The 24,273-nt window shown below is 39.5% G+C and overlaps 1 protein-coding gene and 1 long non-coding RNA gene across 2 annotated transcripts in view; one reads left to right on the top strand and one right to left on the bottom strand.

The window, feature by feature from the left end:
* Positions 1–761: 761 nt before the first annotated feature.
* On the bottom strand, positions 762–10,254 carry LOC139159366 (uncharacterized). Its single transcript, XR_011557806.1, has 2 exons — positions 10,131–10,254; positions 762–972 (listed from the first exon to the last, which is right to left on the bottom strand). It is a non-coding gene; the product is annotated as an uncharacterized lncRNA (long non-coding RNA).
* A 550-nt stretch (positions 10,255–10,804) lies between these two features.
* CYP27A1 (cytochrome P450 family 27 subfamily A member 1) overlaps positions 10,805–24,273 on the top strand; it is a 33,726-nt gene continuing 20,257 nt past the window's right edge. The window contains exons 1-2 of the mRNA XM_070729009.1: positions 10,805–11,013; positions 11,132–11,375. Coding sequence (XP_070585110.1) covers positions 11,139–11,375 — 237 coding nt within the window. The 5' untranslated portion in view covers positions 10,805–11,013; positions 11,132–11,138. The remainder of the gene's footprint in view (positions 11,014–11,131; positions 11,376–24,273) is intronic.

Genomic DNA, 24,273 nt, shown 5'->3' with positions numbered 1-24,273 from the left:
TAGATTGTACCCACTTAGTCTCTTGTTTGAGCTATGGTCCCACCAATTACTTTATTTTATTTTAGTTATTTTATTTTATATTTTATATTATTTATTTTATTTTATTTTATTTATTTTATTTTATTATTTTATTTTTTATGTATGTATGTATGTATGTATGTATGTATGCATGTATGTATGTATGCATGCATGTATGTATGTATATAGGTTCTCCATAGGGCTGTTCTCTGACAAATTCAGGGAAGAAGAGTGAACTGAGCATGTTTCTGGGAGCCCCAGATTTTTGGTTCACTGCATCCAATGCTTTTTCCCAGTAGAAATGAATGGTGTGGTCAATATGAGTACGAAGGGGATCCCAAATTATTAAAATAACTGTTGAAGTTATATTTTAACTAAATACTTGTACAGATAGTCCCTACTTATCAACTGCCCTGTTTGGCAACTCTTCAAATTTTTGACAGTGCTGAAAAAATAACTTTACAGCCAATCGTCACGTGACTGTTGCTGCTACCGCAGCAGGGTCATAGACGTGAGATATGGATGCTTTGCAACTGGCAGATTTTTATGACCATCACAATGTCCTGTGGTCAAATGATCATCATTTGCACACTTCGCAACTAGCTTCTCAAATACAGATTCGTATTTTGGATGGGATCATCTTTTCATTTTGCCTCTGAATGAAAATTATTCCCATTTTCCCATTTCCCCATCTCCACCTTGAAGCAAGCGAGACAGAACAGAATATACTCGGAGAGGGTGTATATATATCCCTTTTATTCCATATGTTCCCCACTGATCACGAGACACATAATGATTAAAGCAAACAAGTCCAGTGAGAATATATATTGAGAGAACTGCAACCAGCAATTTTAAAACAAGACGAGACATGTTTGTTAGTTACCAGAGCATAACTCTAGGGCTTCAGCTGAAATTCTGTTCATTTCTTTCCAATCCCTTATGATGGAAAAGAACCTGCATGTTTGGGGGGTGGGGAGAGAGAATAAAGAAAAAAAGAGGGAGGAGATTTATTTTTTAATTTTTAACATGTATATGTTACCCTATAATAACAAAGCTATTAATTTTACAAAGTGATTTGGTTTCTAATTTAATTCTTGCAAAAGCAAAGTCTTCTCCCTGCTTCTAGAAAGTGAAGTCATAAAACATTTTTGCACGCATCGAGACTGAGTGCTGCTGTTCAGGGCAATTCTAAACACACTCCGCAAGTCTGAATCAGTTGAATTCTTTAATGCCCGTATAAGCTTACGAAATTGGATGCTCTGTTTCAGTCATTCTCATTCTTGCTAAGGTCCCAGCAAGCGGCAGCACATCGCTGATCTCAAATCAAAACCTCCCCACAAAATCTAAGCAAGGTTTGGATGTCAAAGGATGAAGGCCACCACAGAAGCTCAGGATTTCAGGGTAGACTGGGAAGTCAAAAAAAACATGTCAGGAAAAAAGTACTGTATTGGCAAACAATCTTTCTTTTCTTTCTTTCATAGAAACATAGAAGACTGACGGCAGAAAAAGACCTCATGGTCCATCTAGTCTGCCCTAATACTATTTCCTGTATTTTATCTTACAATGGATATATGTTTATCCCAGGCATGTTTAAATTCAGTTACTGTGGATTTACCAACCTGTATTTTATCTTACAATGGATATATGTTTATCCCACGCATGTTTAAATTCAGTTACTGTGGATTTACCAACCACATCTGCTGGAAGTTTGTTCCAAGGATCTACTACTCTTTCAGTGAAATAATATTTTCTCACGTTGCTTTCTTTGTTTGTTTGTTTCTTTGTTTGTTTATTTCTTTGTTTGTTTGTTTGTTTGTCTCTCTCTCTCTCTCTCTCTCTCTCTCTCTTTCATTCTTTCTTTCTTTCTTTTTTGAATTTGTATGCAGCCCAACTCCCAGGAACTCTAGGCGGCTCACAACTAAAAAAAGGAAATCATACAATGTAATATTACAACCCCTTAAAGAACAGTTTATGGAACAATAAATCACTTGTCGTCCTTATCAGAAATTTAGCTCAGCTTAAGGCAGCCTTGACTCTCTCCTCCACGTGAAGATGTAGGAGTAGAAAAACACATGTGGAGGACATTTAAATGTATGTATAACTTCCTTATAGGCAGATACATTGTCTTATCTAGATTCTAGACTCTAGACCAGGGGTGTCAAATTCAAGGTGCTTAGATGTGGCCCATGAAGCCTCCCTGCAGACAGTGAAGAACTGAGCCACAGAGTTCAGGAAGGCATTTTCCCTGGCAGAAAGTTGCAGGAGGCCATCCCAGCCAAAAGCAAAGCTTCGGAGTCCATTTTTGCTGGCAGAGCAATCGGGCTGCCACAGCCCTCACCCACCCACAAGTGATGTCAAGCTGGCCATGACCACCCCGCACCCCCCTCCCAGGTTAAACACAACCCTGATGTGCCCCTCAATGAAATCGAGTTTGACATCTCTGGTCTAGACCACGAGTGAACATAGTTTTCATGGGAGAAGGTATACCAGCTAGTTCCGGCCATGGATATGAATGATCTATTTTGGGGGTTTTAAATTGTTATTTGTATTGTTTTAAAACGTTGGGCACAGTCCAGAGACCAGGAAGAGTTGGGCGGCTTGTCAATCAATCAATCAATCAATCAAATAAATAAATAAATAGAAAAAATAAAGTAAAGTAAAGTAAAGTAAAATAAAATAATAAAGTTGAAAGAAGGAAGCACAGAAAGAGAATTTGCCCCTTATTTATTTGTCCTGCCTTCATATAAAACCCGATCCTTTAATTGCACACCAACCAACTCTCGCCTTTCCAAAGAGGTTTCTCTGGTATAATGAAACCTAATAGCCGTGGGAGACTTCCGGGGGGGGGCTTGGTCGATGCGGAGCTGGTGAGTGAACCGCTGCTCTCCCAGCACGACTTTTATTGCCTTTAAATATAAAATCAGATACCCAACTTGGAGGGAAGGGTGTCGTAAGAGGTGGTTATGCTGTGCCCGATGTGAGAGTCGCTAGCTCACACCGGCACAAGCTTTTTTAAACCGCCAGGACCGGGCAAAAAAGAAGCCAGCATTTGCTGGCCCTAAGACATGGCCGCCCCGTAAACATCGAGGAGGAAGTGAGAAGAGATCGGTGAGCCTCAGCAATTACCCTAAAATAACAATCTTAATTCGGAAACTTCTGGTGTAATTGAACAATCGTGGGAAAGACGGTAAAAGGATAGAAGAGCTCAAAGTCGAAACAAGCGGCGATTAAAAGGGTTGAGCGACAGGAGAAGCAAGAGACAGCGTGCGGTGACAGGAGATTCGGGTGTGTGACAGGAGAGCTGGGTTGAAGGGACGGAGACGGAACGGAGAGGAGACGGATATAACCGGGTGATACGATCTTAAAGTTTGAAGCCTAAATTTTCACGAATACTTAGAATACCAGATGGAATAGGAGTAGCGAAAGCAGGGATTTAAAAAACCTCCGGCGTGAGCTTTCATTATGGACGTCACACCAACGTGATTAAACCTCCCCCCACTTCCGAAAACATAGAGCTACGAAAGTAGAAAGGAGAAACAGCAAGATAACGTCCTGGAGATCTACACCCCTCCATTTTGCTTAGCCGGTTCTTTTGATCTATTTGATTTATCTGGTTTGCGTTTGCCTTTGGACCTTTTAAGGACTTAAAATCCCATAAAACACAGAAGGTATAATTTTAAAGAGACAAGAACCTGATTTAACAGATATCAACTTGACTGGGCTGGTTTTCAATATCACTATAGCAGACCTTCCCATAGGAAACATAGGAAACTAGACCTACTCATTTTTGGAACAATCTGGACTAAATCTGGACAAAAATAAATATTAGAATCAAGGAACATCTATTGGTTAATATATAAGATTAAAGGAAACAAAAGACAGACACTGGACTGGAAAACAATTAGATGAAATCAAAGTAATTGCTGTTATTAACTAATAATATCTCCGATCAACTGTAATTAAATGTAAACTGTAATTAAATGCAATCAACTAACGAATTAATTAAGTGATTAATGGATGTAAGAATTTGCTAAAATTATAATATATCATTATCATTATTATTTAAATCTCTACCTCTACTCTACCTCTACTCTACTCTTAGAAATTGTTTATCTAGAATACCTACAAGAATTTACTTAACTATTATTCAACTATATAACTATTGATTTCCTAACCATTAACTAATTAATTGTATACTATATATTGTGTATTGTATATTGAATATTGATTAAGTATTAAGTATTGATTAAGTATTAAGTATTAAATGTTACAGCATTAAGTATTAGATATTAAGATATTAGATATTAAGGATTAAATAAGTTAGAATATCAAATATAAGTTAGAAAAGGATAAGCTAAGATAGATTAAATATAGTTTAAGTATTGAAACACCGATAATAATTGAAAGCATTAACCTTACCTCTTTTCTCTTTTGAAAAATAAGTTGTATAAATTGATTGGATCGACTGTTACATATTGAACTAACTCTTAAAGAGTAATTTGATTGATTGATTAGATATTGAATAGATTGATTAGATATTGAATTAAGCATTAGAAAGCTAAAACTTATCACAAATGGCAACTCAACCAACATTAACTAAGTCGTTGAGAAGGGGTAATTTAACCTTACTATCACCAGCTGTGCAGAAATCCTCATCGGCTTCCGATATTGTTACAGGAGAGATTAAAGATCAGACACCCTCGCTTCAAAGTTTACAAAATTCCCTAGACAAAATTCAAGAATTTATGATAAAACAACAGGAGTCCTCTAACCAAACCCAAGAAACTATAATTAAAAACCATCAGGAGACACACAAAAAATTCGAGGAAGTAAATGAAAATTTTGCCAAATTTAATAATATAATAGAAAGTGTTAAAGAAGCAGTAGACCGACAGGAAATTAAAATACAGCAAGTGGAAGAGACAACCGAAGCGAATAAGTTAAGATTAACTAAAAACGAAGAAGACCTCAGGAGGGTAAATAAAGATTTAGAAGGGGCCATTGCCCAATTAGAATTTGAAAAAGCCTCATTTTATCTTAGGCTACAAAATATACCAGAAGAAAAAGGGGAGAACTTGTTTGTGACCGTAGTTGAACTCTTCGCTGAAGAGTTAAAAATAAACGAAAACGAACTAATTAACCACGTAGACGAGGTATATCGAGTGCAAACTAATTACGCACGTCGCCATCAACTCCCCAGAGAGGTCCACCTTAGATTCACCAAAAAAACCCTGAGAGATGAGATATATAGGAATACCAGAGGGGTCTTATCGTATAAAGGAAAAGACATCATTGTACTGAAACAAATACCCAAAAGAATTAGGGAACGAAGGAGGGATTACCATTACTTTACAAACAAATTAATAAAAAACAAGATACAATTTAGATGGTTAGTGCCAGAGGGGGTAATGGTAACGTGGAAGGGAAAGAAAATAAATATAGAAACACTAGAACAAGCAGACAAATTTATTCTAGAACATCTGAAGAAAGAAGGGGAAAGCAGCACGGAACTGGAGACAACAAGCCAAGAGGAGGGAGAGATAGAGGAAGAGAGAACAGACAAGATAAGCAAGGGGAAAGGGGAGAAAACAGAAAACTACAGAGAGCTTAGAAGCAGTAAAAGGGCAAGATAGTTGACGAAGAATGAATAAAGAAATTAAATTATTTTCGGTGAATATAAATGGAATGAACTCTCCTCAAAAAAGAGGACAAACATTTACAAAACTAATAAAACAAAATTTAGATGTAATATGCCTTCAGGAAGTCCATGTAAAGAAAAAGGATAAGAAAGTATTGGAATACCCGAAACTGGGGAAACTATTCACATCACTTGCAAATGAAAAAAAAAGAGGAATTGCACTATATGTTAAAAGCTGGTTAAATCCAAAAGTAATTGACAGTGATGAAGAGGGTAGAATACTTATAATAGAAATCGAAATTAATTTAAAAAAAAAACAAATTTAATTGTGATTTATGCTCCCAATAAAGACCAAAAATTTTTTTACAAAAAGTTGTATCAAAAAATAATAAAAATTGAAAAAGGAAACATCTGTGTGATTGGGGACTTTAATATAATAATAGATTACGACAAAGACTATAAAGGTAAAGAAAAGAGTAAAAAGAAAAAAACAATACCAGAAAAACTCAAAGATATTATAGAGGAATTTAAATTAAAGGATACATGGAGGGAAAGACACAGGGATGAATGTAAATATACTTATTATTCACACCCACACGACTCATGGTCTAGATTGGACATGATATGGACAAACATAGAATTACAACAAGAGATAATATCAGCAGAAATAGAACCCAACTTTTGGGCAGACCACAACCCAGTAAGTATTATAATTAGAGGAAACCAAACTAAAAAAAATAGATGGACAATGAATACAAAAATTATACAAGAAAACAAATACAAAGAATTTTCAAAAAAAGAATTAGATATCTTTCTAGAAAAAAATTGGAATGAAGACACAACCATACAAAATATATGGGACACAACCAAAGCATATATAAGGGGGACAACCATTGCATACACTAGTAAAAAAAATAAGGATAAAAATAGGGAGATGAGAGAAAATCAAAAAGAATCAGAACAAATAGAAGCCGAATGGATAAAAGATTAAAAAAAAACCGAACTAAAAGAAAAAAGAGATGTAATTAAACACAAGATAAATTTGATAGCACAGGAAGAAATAGCCCAAAAAATCAAAAGTGTAAAACAAAACTACTTCGAACATGCAAACAAACCGGGAAGGTGGCTTGCCTATAAAATTAAAAAACAGAAAGAGAAGAAATATATCCAACAACTGGAAGATGAAAAGGGAAAAAAACAAATTGACATAGAAGAAAAAAAAAAGATAATACAAAACTATTTTCAACAGCTATATAGGAAAGATGATATAAAAGAGGAAGAAATAGATCAATATTTGAACGAGATCGAACTACCCCAAATATCGGAGACTAACATAGATAGAATGGATAAAACCATAACTATGACAGAATTAGAGCTAGCAATTAAAAAACAAAACAATAACAAAACCCCAGGAGTAGATGGAATACCAGCCGAATATTACAAAGAAATATACGAACCAGTCAAAAAATTATTACTACAGATGCTGAATGAGGTGTTAGATAAAGGAGCAATTCCTGAATCCTGGAAGGAAGGGTTAATAACATTAATACCAAAAGATCCAGAACAAAGATATTTAATAAAACAATACAGACCAATTGCATTACTAAACTCAGATTACAAAATCTTCACAACAATATTAGCAGAAAGGTTTAAAGGGATAATTAACGAAATCATACATCCGGACCAGAACGGCTTTTTACCAAACAGAAATATAAAAAATAATTTGAGAAACATTATAAATATTTTAGAATACTATGAGGCAAACCCAGGAAAGAATTTGGCATTAATATTTTTAGACGCGGAAAAAGCATTCGATAATTTGAATTGGAACTTCTTTATTAAACAACTGACCAAAATGAAATTTAAAGAAAAATTTATAAAAGCAATCAAGACGATATACTCTGCACAATCAGCAAAAGTTATAATAAACGACCAATTAACGCAAAATATAAAAATAGAAAAGGGAGTACGGCAAGGATGTCCCCTTTCCCCATTAATATTTATTTTGGCCATAGAAATCTTATTAAATCAGATAAGGTTAAATAAAAATGTTAAAGGATTAAATTTGAAAGGACAAGAATACAAAATTCAGGCATTTGCCGATGATCTAGTATTCAATATAGAAGATCCAATTGAATCAGGGGAAGTTTTATTAAAGGAGATCACTGAATTCGGAAAAGTAGCAGGACTAAAAATTAATAAACAAAAAACCAAAATACTGACAAAAAATTTAACAAATACAGAGAAGAAAATATTAGAAGACAGATTAGGCCTACAAATAGTAAAAACAGTTAAGTATTTGGGAATAAAATTAACAGCAAAAGCAATCACAATAAAGGAAGATAATTATACGGTTTTAATAAAAGAAATAAAAAGGAAATTAGAAAAATGGAATAAATTGCCTATCTCGCTCATAGGTAGAATCTCAACAATAAAAATGTCCATCTTACCCAAGATTCTATATCTATTTAGGACGATTCCAATTATATTAAGAAAAGACTTTTTTCAAAAATTAAATAGAATGATTATAAAATTTGTCTGGGCCAGAAAAAAACCTAGAATTAGAATACAATATCTACAAGATAATATCAAACAAGGAGGATTTGCACTACCAGATTTCGAATTATATTATAATGCAGCAATTATGGATTGGTTGAAAGATTGGTTTAAATTGGAAAATAAAAGACTATTAATACTGGAAGGACACGATATGAGAACAGGGTGGCATGCTATTCTGTGGGAAAATAAAGAACAAACACATAGTTATTTCAAACAACATATAATAAGAAACTCGTTATACACAACTTGGAAAAAAATCAAAAAAATGTACTACCATCAAATTCCCAAATGGTACTCGAGCTTAGAGGCGACGGTATACCCAAACTCAAGAGAACTAAACAAAATGTTAAATTATTATCAAACATTAGAAAAAAATGGGGAATTAAAAACTAGGGAACAATTAGAAGAAATTGGAATCAAAATCGATTGGTGGGCGTATAACGTAATTAAATCAAAATATCAAGAAGGGAAAAGGAAGGAAATACAAATAAAAGAGATAGAATTAGATAAGATAATTTTAGGCCAAGAAAAGAAAATGATTTCCAAAATATATAGATATATGCTACACTACAAAATGGAGGAACACATCGTTAAAAATAGTATACATAGTTGGGGCAAAAATTTTGGTTATAGCATAAATTTAGATAAGTGGGAATCAATTTGGACTAAAAACTATAAATTAACAAAATCTACAGCTTATAAGGAAAACATATACAAAATGTATTATAGGTGGCACCTTCCACCGGCAACATTAGCCAAAATGTATAAAGGAACAAACCCAAAATGTTGGAGGTGTAAAAAAATGGGGACCTACTACCACATTTGGTGGACCTGCTCAAAAATGAAAAAATTCTGGAATAAAATGCAGAATTGGATAGAAGAGATTTTACAAATGAAGATAAATAAAAAACCTGAAGCCTTTCTCCTGGGAATTATAGATCAAAAAATTGAAAAAAACAAACATTACTTATTAATTCATATATTGACAGCAATCAGAATAACGATAGCTCAAAATTGGAAGCAACCCGAACCACCTGACGACGATTTGATAATTAAAAAAATATTAGACTGTGCTGAATTTGACGCATTAACAATTAAATTAAAAAACAAAGAGGATTCCGAACACGATAAAACCTGGATACATCTTTATAACTGGTTTAAGAAAAGAAATAAAATTCAAAAGAAAAAATCAAATTAACAATACTTTATATCCTTTTTATTACATAGAAAAAAAATACAAAAGACATATATACAAAAAACCTTTTTATAAAGAAAGATCTGTATGATATTAAAGAAATTAAATATGAATGAAAGAAGGCGGATAAGAAAGAATTAAATGATTTAAAGAACAGTGACAACCTACAAGAGAAAATGGTATACGCTGAGGACACAACATACTTCACCAGAAAATAATTTAAAATTAAAAATCATTCAAAACTTACCTCCTGAAGGGAATACAAGTACAAATATTATAAAATATGGTAAGTGAATAGTTATTGTTATTAATGTACTTAAATAAGCAATTAGATTTTTTTAAAGAATATTTTCTTTATGTTTGTTTGTTTGTCATGTTTGTTTGTCCATTTATTTGTTACGCGTTGATTTAGCCTTGTATTAATATAAAACATATATTGTATGTAAATGTGTATATATTTGTAATAAAAAATTAAAAAAAAAAAAAAGAAACCTAATAGCCGTGGGAAACCTTTTAAGCATCTTTCCACTGACAAATGATTGCGTGCATGTTTTGCTTGAGTTCGGAGAGGGTGATTCGGGATTGAGAACGCAGAGTTGCGCTGATTCTTTGGTTTGTTTGACTACAATTTCCTGCCCCCTCTAAACCTAGAAGCCTAGAATCCCAGTGCAATTTGCTAGGTCACAGGGATAGGGAAAGGCTTAGGACCAGATTACTTACAGGACCGCCTTCTGCCTCATATATTCCAGTAGCCGATTAGGTCCCACAGAGTTGTCCTTCTCCAGGTCCCATCAACCAGGCAATGCCGACTGGCAGAGGCTAGGGGAAGAGCCTTCTCTGTGGTGGCTCCGACCCATTGGAATCAATTCCCTCCAGGGATTTGTACTGCCCCCACCCTCCCGGCCTTCCGCAAGGCTCTAAAAACTCACCTTTGCCGCCAAGCTTGGGGCCAATGAGTGTTACATCTAGCTCTGGCTGATGATCAGAATGTATATGGGATGAATGTGGATGATCGTTTTTAATGAATTAGGGTTCATCTTTTTTTTAAATTTTAGATTTCTTATATATTCTATTTTTGTATCTATCCTTGTTGTGAGCCCCCGATTCTGTGGAGAAGGGCGGCAGGGAATTTTAATAAATAAATCAAATAAATAAATAAAGTTGGCTCTCCCATGACACGTGGACTTCAACTCCCAGAATTCCTGAACTAGCAGGATTGGCTCAGGAATTCTGGGAGTTGAAGTCCACTTTGCCTACCGCTGCGGCTAGGACAATAGTATTAACTTTTCGGCTGCCCCACAATGGGAATTGTCGCTTGACAGGAAGGACGCGCGGGAGGACCCGGGAGGGGATTTTGACCGGATGTCAAGAATCGCCTCTGCTCTGATCCCGGCGTAGAAACCCGTGTTCCCAGCCTTGCAGTGGCGAATCTCCCACGACTGGTAGAACTGGACGTCGGGATCCAAAGCAAACAACCACCTTATCTCCGTATCTCTAGATCCGACATGTGATGGGCGGGGAAGGGTGTTGCTGGTTCCTGAATCGCCCGCCCACGGCCTCTTGGGAAAGCGAGTCCACAAAGAATCGATGGTTATTCCTAACTGTGAGCCCGCCCGCTTGTAATTTTTTTTCTCTACTTTTACGTCTTTGGACAGCTCCTCCCGCGCTTGGCTGGAAGGCAACTTCCTTTACTTGTTTTTCTTCACTTATTCTCTCTCCAGCCGCGCTATGGCGAAGTGGAACGGCTTTCCCGGGAGATGGGGGCGCTGCCTGCGATCGCCGGCCGGAGCACCCCGCCCGGCTCCCCTTTGGAGGGCTGCTACCAGCGCTGCAGCGGAGGCAGCTGCGGTGCCCCGGCATGAAGAGCGGCTGAAGAGGCCCGAGGAGTTGCCTGGGACGGGAGCGCTCGCGACTCTCTATTGGCTCTTCGTCAAAGGCTACTTGCTTCACACGCATCAACTTCAAGTGAGAAGGCCACCGGGATGTTTCCCGGGGAGGTGTGGGGTGGGTGGGTGTGAAGTGGCGGAGGGGTTGTCCTCTGGGGCAGTGGGGTCTCCAACCTTGGCAGCATGTATGTGAATGTTTGATTTTTAAATGTTTAGCCTTAAAAAAAACCAATTTTTTCTATTAATTGGATTTAGAAGTGTTTTATATATTGTATATTTTTTAATTGAAATGTTGTAAGGCGCCCCAAGTCCACTGAGAGGGGCGGCATATAAGTCCAATCAATCAATAAACAAACAAACAAACTTTAAGCCTGGTGGACTTCAACTCCCAGAATTCCCCAGCCAGCAAAGCTGTGTTTGTCCAGCTGTGTCTCCAACCAGCAAAGCCATTCCCCAGCTAGTGTGGGGAGCAAAGCTGGCTGGGGAATTCTGGGAGTTGATTGATTGATTGATATATCTATATGCCGCCCCTCTCCAAGGACTCACAACAAATAAAAGAACAATGTGATACAAATCCAACTCCAATTAATATGAACCCACTATTCTAAACTAAAATCCCCATTATTAAAAATCAATCATACCCACTCAACAACAACATACATGTCATTTTGTTGGCCAGGGGGCTAGAGTCTAATGGCCCCAAGCCTGGCAGATTATATGAGTCTTTAGTTGAAGGCCACCAGACTTAAAGTTGCCAGGGGCTGGAGACCCCTTGCTCTAGAGCAGCGGTCCCCAAACTACAGCCCGCGGGCCACATGCGGCCCACTGAGGCCATTTATCTGGCCCGCCAGTGAGTGACAAGAGCACAGGGAAAAGAGAGAGAGAAAGAAAGAAAAGGGAAAGAGAGGGAGGGAAGGAGAAGTGGAGAGGAATGAAGGAGGGAAGGAAGGAAGGAGAAATGGAGGGAACAAGGAAGGAAGGAAGGAAGGAAGGAAGGAAGGAAGGAAGGAAGGAAGGAAGGAAGGAAGGAAGGAAGGATGAAATGAATGGAGGGACAGAGGAAGGAAGGACTGTTTTTGGGGGGGGTAATTTTTTTAAATTTTTCTCTCAACATGCATTCAAACTACACAGTGTACCATCTAATTTTCCATGAATAACATGCAGTATTTTGTTAGTAACTAATATCAATCATCAAAAAAGTTGCAAAAGTTTTTTTTTCTAATTTTGTCATCCAGTTACATTCATTTTCTTTTAATTAAATTTCCTCCTTAATGTTCCTTCAAAAAGTGCAACACCAATTATATTTCTAACTTATTAACCATTATGACAAAGTGCTTCCTTCTTTCTTTATACATTTTTCATAAGCCAAGAAAACCTTGTATAGCCAATCAGATGTCAACAAAAGAAAATTAAAAAAAAAACATAAACATATATGAATTTCAGACCTTCTCCCCTCTCTAAATAGTACATTCCCATTTTGTTTTTTACTTTAAAACAAGGTATGTGCAGTGTGCATAGGGATTTTGTTCATAGTTTTTTTTATAGTCCGGCCCTCCAACAGTCTGACGGACAGTGAACTGGCCCCCTGTGTAAAAAGTTTGGGGACCCCTGATCTAGAGGAAACAATTTGGCTCTCTTTTCCTCCATTGCATGGCCGTCTGGAGATGAGCGAACAAACCAAACAGTTGGAAAACAATACAAGCAGGTGACAACTGGAAGGACCCCGGGTGGCTGCTGGAGCACTAAGAGTTGAGAGCTAAAGAATGAAGCTCTGTTTTGTTTGTTTTGGGTTTTTCGCCAATTCAGAGTGACACACACATACCCAGCTCGTGGTACAGTATTACGGTATATTAGAATAGAATAGAATAGAATTCTTTATTAGCCAAGTGTGATTGGACACACAAGGAATTTGTCTTTGATGCATGTGCACATAAAAAGAAAAAGATACATTTGTCAAGAATCATGTGGTACAACACAATGATTGTCATATGGGTCAAATAAGCAATAAAGAAACAATCAATATTAATAAAATTCTTAGGATACAAGCAACAAGTTACAGTCATACAGTCCTAAGAGGGGGGAAAAGGATGATAGGAATGATGAGAAAAAAATGGTAGAAATAGAAGTGCAGAGTTAGTAAAAAGTCTGACAGTGTTGAGGGAATTATTTGTTTAGCAGAGTGATGGCGTTCGGGGAAAACTGTTCTTGTGTCTAGTTGTCTTGGTGTGCAGTGCTTTGTAGCGACGTTTTGAGGGTAGGAGTTGAAACAGTTTGTGTCCAGGATGAGAGGGGTCAGTAAATATTTTCACCGCCCTTTTTTTGACTCCTGCAGTATACAGGTCCTCAATGGAAGGCAGGTTGGCAGGAATTGTTTTTTCTGCAGTTCTGATCATCCTCTAAAGTCTGTGTCAGTCCTGTTGGGTTGCAGCACCAAACCAGACAGTGATAGAGGTGCAGATGACAGACTCAATGATTCCTCTGTAGAACTGTATCAGCAGCTCCTTGGGCAGTTTGAACTTCCTGAGTTGGCGCAGAAAGAGCTTTCTTTGTTGTGCTTTTTTGATGATGTTTTTGATGTTAGGTGACCATTTTAGGTCTTGAGATATGATAGATATGATAGAACCTAGAAATTTGAAGGTCTCTACTGTTGATACTGTGTTGCCTAGTATTGAGAGAGCTGGAAGGATGGAAGGGTTTCTCTTAAAGTCTACCACCATTTCTACGGTTTTGAGTGTGTTCAGTTCTAGGTTGTTCCCGTCACACCACAAGGATAGTTGTTCAACCTCCCATCTGTATTATCCACCAAAGTGACTTAGGAAGGATCAGTATGGAGGGGAGAAAGCCATTCTGCTTATGTTCAGATGCTCTTGAGTTTAAGGTCCCCTCTGCTAAAGCCTCATCTAAAGGAGAATATTTGCTTGTTTTCTTGCAGATGTTTCATTACTCTAACTAGGTAACATCATCAATGTGGGAGAAAATGTTTTCTCGCGTTCTTTCAGAATGTCTGCAAAAAAACCAAGCAGGCTCCCAGGACCTTCAAAGCCTGCCCTCTCTCTCTCTCTCTCTTTCTCTCTCTCTCTCCCTCCCTCCATCCATCCATCCATCCATCTATCTATCTATCTAGTTAGTAAATTTATATTGCCGTGTACTAATAGGCAGCTCAAGATGGCTAACAAAAATATGGGTCATTCTTTGTCAAGTGGACCAGGTGTCCCCACTTGACCAGCTTCAATTTCAATGAAACTTTGCACGTATATTCCTTACGGTATAAAACTGAAGTGTGCAAAGGTTTAGGTCCATATTCTAAAATTTTGCACACTTCAGTTTTACACCATAAGGAATATACAGTAATACCTCATGATACGAACTTAATTGGTGCAAGGAGGAGGTTCGTAAGACGAAAGGTTCGTAAGACGAAACATTGTTTCCCATAGGAAACAATGTAAAGTCAATTAATCCGTGCAACCAAACCCCCCCCCCCAAAAAACCGGCTTTCCGCGACTGCTGGGAAGCCACGCGGCTGTTTTAAAAGGTGACAGCCGGCCTGGGGGGCTTCCCAGCACCCCCCCCACCTCTCCTCTTCCCAGTTTGCTCTCCATGTGTCCTCAACCTTTCACGGAGGGTTTTCCACCTCTCCTCTTCCCAGTTTGCTCTCCATGTGTCCTCAACCTTTCACGGAGGGTTTTCCACCTCTCCTCTTCCCAGTTTGCTCTCCATGTGTCCCCAACCTTTCAAGAGGTGGAAAACCCTCCGTGAAAGGTTGGGGACACATGGAAAGCAAACTGGGAAGAGGAGAGGTGGAAAACCCTCCGTGAAAGGTTGAGGACACATGGAGAGCAAACTGGGAAGAGGAGAGGTGGAAAACCCTCCGTGAAAGGTTGGGGACACATGGAGAGCAAACTGGGAAGAGGAGAGGTGGAAAACCCTCCGTGAAAGGTTGAGGACACATGGAGAGCAAACTGGGAAGAGGAGAGGTGGAAAACCCTCCGTGAAAGGTTGGGGACACATGGAGAGCAAACTGGGAAGAGGAGAGGTGGAAAACCCTCCGTGAAAGGTTGGGGACACATGGAGAGCAAACTGGGAAGAGGAGAGGTGGAAAACCCTCCCTGAAAGGTTGAGGACACATGGAGAGCAAACTGGGAAGAGGAGAGGTGGAAAACCCTCCGTGAAAGGTTGAGGACACATGGAGAGCAAACTGGGAAGAGGAGAGGTGGAAAACCCTCCGTGAAAGGTTGAGGACACATGGAGAGCAAACTGGGAAGAGGAGAGGTGGAAAACCCTCCGTGAAAGATTGAGGACACATAGAGAGCAAACTGGGAAGAGGAGAGGTGGAAAACCCTCCGTGAAAGGTTGAGGACACGTGGGGAGCAAACTGGGAAGAGGAGAGGTGGAAAACCCTCCCTGAAAGGTTGAGGACACGTGGAGAGCAAACTGGGAAGAGGAGAGGTGGAAAACCCTGCGTGAAAGGTTGAGGACACATGGAGAGCAAACTGGGAAGAGGAGAGGTGGAAAACCCTCCGTGAAAGGTTGAGGACACATGGGGAGCAAACTGGGAAGAGGAGAGGTGGAAAACCCTCCGTGAAAGGTTGAGGACACATGGAGAGCAAACTGGGAAGAGGAGAGGTGGAAAACCCTCCGTGAAAGGTTGAGGACACATGGAGAGCAAACCGCTTTCGGAGACTGCTGGGGAGCTGCACTTTCGGGTTTGGTGTTCGTAACATGAAAAAAGTTCGTAAGAAGAAGCAAATTTTTTCTGAACCCCGGGTTCGTATCTCGAGTTGTTCGTAAGATGAGGGGTTCGTATCTTGAGGTACCACTATGTGCAAAGTTTTGTTGAAATTGAAGCTGGTCAAATGGGGACACCTGGTCCACTTGACAAAGAATGACCCATATAAAAACACTGTATATTTAAAAAAATAAAAAGTACAAACAAAATAATCATCCACCAACCCACCCTGGCAACAACACATGTTCATTCTAACCATTTAATGGGCTCCCCCCCATTATTTGCAATTTATTTGGGAGATGACTATTGGTTCATCAAACAATGACATTTAAACTTATATACCGCTTCATAATGTTTTTACAGCCCTCTGTAAGTGGTTTACAGAATCAGCATATTACCCCCAACAATCTGCCTCCTTATTTAACCCACCTCGGAAGGATGGAAGGCTGAGTCAACCTCCAGCCGGTGGTGACATTTAAACTGCTGAACTACAGCTAGCAATTGGCTGAAGTAGCCTGCAGTGCTGCACTCTAACCACTATGCCACCCTGGCTCTTTCGCCTCAGCATTGTAGTACCAATGGCATATGGCACTGTTTCTGGAACTCAACAAGTTAAGAAATAAAAAAAGTCGAGCCAGGAGAAAGTATTAAAACAATGATTCATGTCAATCCAAGCATGTGATAGAAGGCACGCATTTCAAGAGGCATTAGGAAAGTTCACACTCCTGGATCTTTTATGCCAGTGTTTCCCAACCTTGGCAACCCGAAGATATTTGGACTTCAACTCCCAGTATTCCCCAGCCAGCATTCGCTGGCTGGGGAATTCTGGGAGTTGAAGTCCAAATATCTTCAAGTTGCCAAGGTTGGGAAACACTGTTTTATGCAACCAGAAATTAAAACTGCCAAGTTTCAAATGGTTAGAGGATTCCTTGATAATGTTATGTATCTGCTCAGAGGCATGCCATTTTAAATACTAATTAAATGTATGTAAATGTGCATTGGGTTGCAGATTATATAGCATTGCTCAAGGATAGATTTTCTCCAGTTGATTCCTTCAAAGGTTACGTTAACCTAATGTCAAGTACTGTAATTACATTCCATAGCCATCTTGATGCAGGTAGGTTGCATCTTAATATCTGAAGGGCACCAGATGGGGAAGAATCTTCTAGGGCAAGGCTGCCAAACTCCTGGCCCAAGGGCTGGATGGGTCACGGGCAGGCCACCCCCACGTCCTGTTACTGGCGTGACAATGTGAGTTTGCCACCCCTGCTCTAGGGTATGATTACTTTTCCTTTCCATTCTGAGTCAGTATCCATCATTGATTAGGCAAATAAAAGGGAAGCATTATGAAAGCGGATGTATGTATGAAGCCAGGTAATAGGTTGTCCTCTGATAAAAATTAGAAGAATGTACAGGGTGCGTTCCAAAAGTAATGCAATTTATTTTTAAAAAATGTAATTTATTGGACAGATTTTTCAAAGTACTGTCCTTGGGCCTCTACACATTTTTTCCACTGACTCTGCCATGAATGGTACGCGCCCTGGAAGGTGTCTTCGGGGCCCTCTCGCAAGGTCTTCGTCACGGCTGATTGGATCTCTTCTATAGATGAAAAACACGCCTGGCCACAACACACTATGAGTCCGCGAGTTCCTGGCCAAACAGCAGATGCCAACGCTCCCCCCCCCCCATAGTCCCAGCAGACTTCTGTTTGTTCCCAGCCCTGAAAGGAACCCGTTTTTCATCCATAGAAGAGATCCAATCAGCCGTGACGAAGACCTTGCGAAGATTCCTTCCAGGGCATGTACCGGTCATGACAGAGTCACTGGAAAAAATGTGTAGAGGCCCAAGGACAGTACTTTGAAGAATTTTAAGTGTTTGTGCAAATCTGTCCAATAAATTACTTTTTAAAAAAATAATTGCATTACTTTTGGAACGCACCCTGTATGCTAAAAAACTTGAAAGATGTACCGGTAAATGTCAAAGCTCTACATAAATCATTATTGCTACCTCTCCCTATATATACACCAAAGCCAATAAAATTAAGAATACAGTGGTACCTCTACTTAAGAATGCCTCTACTTAAGAACTTTTCTAAATAAGAACCGGGTGTTCAAGATTTTTTGCCTCTTCTTAAGAACCATTTTCTTAAGAACCATTTTCCAAGCCCGGAAAAATTTCCCAGGAAATTTGAGAGTGGCACGAAGGCTGGGCCAGTTTCCTGCCATTCCCCCTTTAATCCCAGACATCTCTGACTTTTGGGGGTTGCCAGAGGAGCCTGTTGGTGGCGCTTAAGGAGGTTTTGACAGTCCAGAGCAAACGGAGCGTTTTCCTTTCTCTGGGCGCTTGGAGAGGGGATAAACCACTTCGCTGTGGTGACTCCCTTGTGTTGCCACCCATACACCCAGCATGAGGTTGCCTCTCAGAGTGTCTGAGCGCGGAAAGGCAAAAGGAGGTGATTCGCCCCGGCCGTATCAACTCAGCTTAAGCCAAATTGAGGAGTCACCACAGTGAAGGAAAGGTGACGGCTACAATGCGAGCGAGTGAGAGGACAGAGGAACTCTTCAGCATGGGAAGGAAGAGGAAGCAGGTAGCAGCAGCAGCCGCCTTTTGGTCAAAGGAGCGGGAGGTTCCCCCCACTCACCTGCCTGGGTTTTTCTCTCTGGTGCAGTGTATGGGAGGCGCGTGCTCTTCCTCGCTGCCTCAGAGTCCCTCTTTTTTTTTTAAGCCTTAAAAGTTTTGGATTTTTTTTATTCCCCTCTCCTCACTTTCTTCCTTCAACAGCGACTCTCCTCCTCCTCCCACCCAAATTCCGAGCTTTTATTTCTTTCCTAATGGGTTTGCACACATTATTTGCTTTTACATTGATTCCTATGGGAAAAAGTGCTTCTACTTACAAACTTTTCTAGTTAAAAACCTGGTCACGGAATGAATTAAGTTTTTAAGTAGAGGTACCACTGTATTGGGAACCTGTAATTTCCTACAGATGTTGACAGCATGACTTTTTAAATAGATAATGTCCCGTTTTTGTCATACTCTAAAATGGAATCAAACAGCTTCTATGTCCTAATTTCCAGTCGTCTGCCCAAGTCATAAAATGAAGCTTCAAAAGCAATCAACCCATTGTTTGCATTTGCAGGATGCTTGGCGACTTGGAGATAAGGAAATACCTGGGGGAAAAGAGAAGTTAGAAAGATAATGTTAGTTAGAAGTAGAATAAGATTGAGTCTATCCACTCTACTATTCTATTCTATTCTTCATTTTTTATTTTACTATTCATTGTTAGCATTTTTGATTTGAGAAAGAGTAACTGTCCTTTAGGAATGTGACCATTTACTGAAGGAAAAATATAATGTTTCCCTCCTTTACACTAAATATAAATATGATATGATATAAATATGTCTATGGCAGTGAAAAACCGGGAGGATTATTTTCAAAAAAGGTTAATTTAATAAAATATGTTAATAACAACTGTTCCTATTAGATGTCTTCTGGTTTTTTTAAAAATTCTCTATACAAAAAGGATAGTGGAAAAATTCCCAAGAGAGAAAATGGACCCAATGGAGAGGCCAGAATAAATATTTTTGAATTCCTTTATTAGCACAGGCTACTTACCTGCCTGATTGTTCGGATCCTAACTTGTTTCCTCTGCTTTCCCTAACAGATTGTTGCAAGAAGTTCAGATATACAGATCAAAGTGCTAGGTTCCAAACTAACAGATTAAAAAAAGGAAATTTATTGCACCACCGCAGATAAGGCAGGGAAGAGTACTAAACCTGGTATCATATTTTAAAAACAGCATACGCAATTAGTTGGCTTTACTACCACAGAATCCATAGTTTGCTCCTTGAAGGAAAATAAGTGCCAAACATGATTTATCAAGGTGAAACAAAAATTCAGCAAATATAATTATGTTGAATTAATTACCAGGTTGGAGATTCTTTGTGTGTTTTTAGAATTGCCAAAGCATTTTTGAAAAGTATTGTAACCTGATAGGCACAATAATGGCTTCTTGACATCACAGGCTATACACACATTGGACGTCAGGGATATCTTTTGAACTCAATCAACAGTAAAACTGCAAGGGATAAAAAAAAACCCTGGCTGTTTTCATAGGAAACTATTTTTGGGAAAGCTGCCAGTGTCTCTCCTAGCTACTAAGAATCTACTACCCTGTTCCTCCCAAAATAAGAAACCCCCTGATGATAACATCAACGACCTCTGCGATCATATTACAAGCAACTGTGTTCTTTTTGCCGACGATGTAAAACTTTTCAACACCACGGACAACACATCTACTCTCCAAAAAGACCTCGACTTTGTCTCAGATTGGTGTAACACCTGGCAACTTCAAATATCAACCAGCAAATGTTCTACCCTCCACATTGGCAAAAAGAATCCGAACATCATATATAAACTGAATAAACAAAATCTCACAGCCAACCCCCATTCAGTAAAAGTACCTTGGAATACTAATATCAAATGATCTAAGTGCCAAAGCCCACAGCAACAATATCGCCAAAAAGGCTTCTAGAGTTGTTAACCTGATCCTACGTAGCTTCTGCTCTGGCAATCTCACACTACTCACCAGAGCCTACAAAACTTTTGCCAGACCCATCCTTGAATACAGTTCATCTGTCTGGAACCCATACCATATCTCGGACATCAACACCCTTGAAAATGTCCAAAGATACTTCACCAGAAGAGCCCTCCACTCCTCCACTCGAAACAGAATACCCTACGAAAGCAGACTATCAATCCTTGGTCTTGAAAGCTTAGAACTACGACGCCTAAAACACGATCTAAGTATTGCCCACAAGATCATATGCTGCAACGTTCTACCTGTCAATGACTACTTCAGCTTCAATCACAACAACACAAAAGCACGCAACAGATTCAAACTTAATATTAACCGCTCCAAACTTGACTGTAAAAAATATGACTTCAGCAACCGAGTTGTCAAAGCGTGGAACTCATTACCTGACTCAGTAGTGTCAACCCCTAACTCCCAACATTTTTCCCTTAGACTATCCATGATTGACCTCTCCAGGTTCCTTAGAGGTCAGTAAGGGGCGTGCATAAGTGCACCAGTGTGCCTTCCGTCCCCTGTCCAATTGTCTCTCCTTATCTCATTTATCTTTTCTTCCTTTCAAATTTGTTCACCTATACTTTTATATCTTTTCTTCTATTCATTTCTTTACTTATATTACTACATATCTATTCTCTTCAATGTGTATTATGTATTGGACTAACTGAATGAATGAATGAATGAATGAATGAATGAATAAATAAATAAATAAATAAGCAAGCAAGCCCAGGAGTGCATGGCAATAAGACCAAGCGCTTATTTCAGGGTTCAAAAAAATATAAGACAGGGTCTTATTTTGGGGAAAACATGGGTAGGGACCAAATAACTTAGTGCAGTGATGGTGAACCTTTTTTGGCTCGGGTGCCAAAAGAGTATACACGCATATGATAGCTATTGTGCGCTGGAGCTAACATAGGGCAATGCCACGCATGCCCTCAGATATGGCTTTGCGTGCTCCTTGTGGCACCTGTGCCATAGATTTGCCATCACTGACTTAATTAATGTGTAAGGCCGTTTGTGGATTGTTTTTGTTTATGTAACTGAAATCCAAGTTTCATGACATGACTTTATTTTTAAGCATAGCCACAGGTGAGAACAAAGACTAAAGATATGCAAGGGTTTGGAGCTGAATACATAGGGCTTCCATTATTATCCTATGGAGCAGCCACGATTTCCCAGTTTTGCAGCTCGTATAGAAGATCATATTCCAGTTTCTCCACTGTTTGGGGCCCTGGAGGTTTGCCTTTGGAGAGCATTAGTTACACTCCCGATTTGATATAAAACCTACAACCCTGTGTTTAGCTAGAAATATATACTGCTCAAAAAAAACAAAGGGAACACTCAACACATCCTAGATCTGAATGAATGAAATATTCTCATTGAATACTGTGTTCTGAACCAAGTTGAATATGCACAACAGCACGTGGAATGGATTGTCAACCAGTGTTGCTTCCTAAGTGGACAGTTTGATTTCACAGAAGTTTGATTCACTTGGAGTTATATTGTGTTGTTTAAGTGTTCCCTTTATTTTTTTGAGCAGTGCGCATTGATAAATCGGGATACCGTTGAAGCTTCCCAGAGAAGAGGGTGTGGGAGGAAACTTTGATTCTTTCCTTAAATTTTCATACAAGTGAAAACTCAGTGTACCTTCAGCTTGATTTCTAGAAAAAGTTCAGATTGTGCTTTTGGACAAAAGAACAAGGCAAGTGCAAACATCGGATACGGGAGGGTTGCCTACGACTCAAAAGAGAAATGTTTCAGATGTGTTACTTCCCACTTGCATTCAGCCATATAACAGAAACCAATTGTTTTAGTATTGAACTTGACATTTCGCAGCCAATAGCCAGGTTTCTTTTCTCATCTCATTCTTGTTTCTTTCCTGGTTTCTCTCTCCCCCTCCCCCCCCTTTGCTGCAGGGCTCATATTTCACAAGGGAAACAGAAAAACCATACAGGAAACTAGCATTATTGGGATTGGCAATAGTTTTGACAGACCCCCAATACCTAATTTATCTGCCACTCCTTCTAAGCTGGGGCAGAGAGACAGAGAGAAAGCAGGTGGAGGGAAAGAATAAAGTTTCCCCGTGCCAAGCCCCCACACTGATTTCTAGTTTGAAGAACTGGATCCGACTGAATAACTGACTCCACACAATTATTCCACTGAGCAATGATTGACCTATGCCTGTGAGGGCGAACCTATGGCACACCCGCCACAGGTGGCACGCGGAACCATGTTTGAGGGCACGCGAGGCGTTGCCGGATGTCAACTCCACCACACATGTGCCAGCTGATTTTTGGCGTTCCAGAGGCAGTGGGGAGGTCGTTTTCATCCTCCCCCTACTTCAGGAAAGCCTCCCGTGCCTGTGGATGACAACAATGGACACAATGGGCCTACCAGTACAGCGGTGCCTCTACTTAAGAACTTAATTCGTTCTGTGACCAGGTTCTTAAGTAGAAAAGTTTGTAAGTAGAAGCACTTTTTCCCATAGGAATCAATGTAAAAGCAAATAATGCGTGCAAACCCATTAGGAAAGAAATAAAAGTTCGGAATTTGGGTGGGAGGAGGAGGAAGAAGAAGAAGAAGAGGACAGTCGCTGTTGAAGGAAGAATGTGAGGTGAGGGAAATCAAAAAAATCCAAAACTTTTGTTCTGCCGGGCTCTCTGGTATGAGTCTCCCGAAAATTCAAGGGTACAAATTTCAGACACACACACACTTGAATGTTCAAAAACAATGTTTTTTATCACAAAAATTCAAAAGAAACAAAGCACCCTTTTTGTATTGCAAAGAGCACTCGTCCCAAAACAACCTGGTAGTCTGTACAATCCCCTTAATCAGTCCTTAAGTACTTAGCTAGCAGCTGTGAAGGAACGTCACAGCCCTCCTTCTTCCACAAAGTGAAACACACACACTTTGCTCTGCTTTGGTTTCAAAGGCCTGAAAAATTAACAAACAAAGTCCGGAAACAGCAAGGCACAGTCCTGAAGAACAATGATCAGATAATCTTCCACAACAGCCAAACCAGCACGCTGCTATTTATATCAGCAGCACTAATTGTTGGAGCCCCACCCAAACACAGGTGGCCTCTCTTATCTCCTGTAATATTTCTTCAATTGGTCTCTTCGATGCATAATTCTGTGCATGCATGGGTCTAACACTTCCTCATTCGAATCGACTGAAGATAATGGAGATTGGCTTCCTGGGCTGTGTGCCAAGTCCCCCTCTTCCAAGTCACTCCCACCTTCTTCGTCTGAGGAAACTGCACTACCTGACTCTGTCGGCAATAAAACAGGCCTATGACATGTTGATGTTTTCCCTGCCTCCACCTCCACATTCCTTGGGGCAGGAGCTGGGCCAGAGCCAACCACAACAACTTTAAGGCTTAAAAAAAAAAGAGGGACTCTAAGGTGGTGAGGAGGAGCATGTGCCTCCAATACAACCGGTGTGAGGCTGCCTCCCATACACTGCGCCAGAGAGAGAAACCCAGGGGGAATGGCAGGAAACTGACCAGGCTTTCGTGCGGCTCTCAAATTTCCTGGGAAATTTTTCCGTGCTCAGGTCCTTAAGTAGAAAATGGTTCTTAAGAAGAGGCAAAAAAAGTCTTGAACACCCGGTTCTTATCTAGAAAAGTCCTTAAGTAGAGGCGTTCTTAGATAGAGGTACCACTGT

Source organism: Erythrolamprus reginae, chromosome 1, assembly GCF_031021105.1.
Source record: "Erythrolamprus reginae isolate rEryReg1 chromosome 1, rEryReg1.hap1, whole genome shotgun sequence".
In the NCBI taxonomy this organism is placed as follows: Eukaryota; Metazoa; Chordata; class Lepidosauria; order Squamata; family Dipsadidae; genus Erythrolamprus; species Erythrolamprus reginae.
This window is presented reverse-complemented; position numbering and strand designations above follow the sequence as displayed.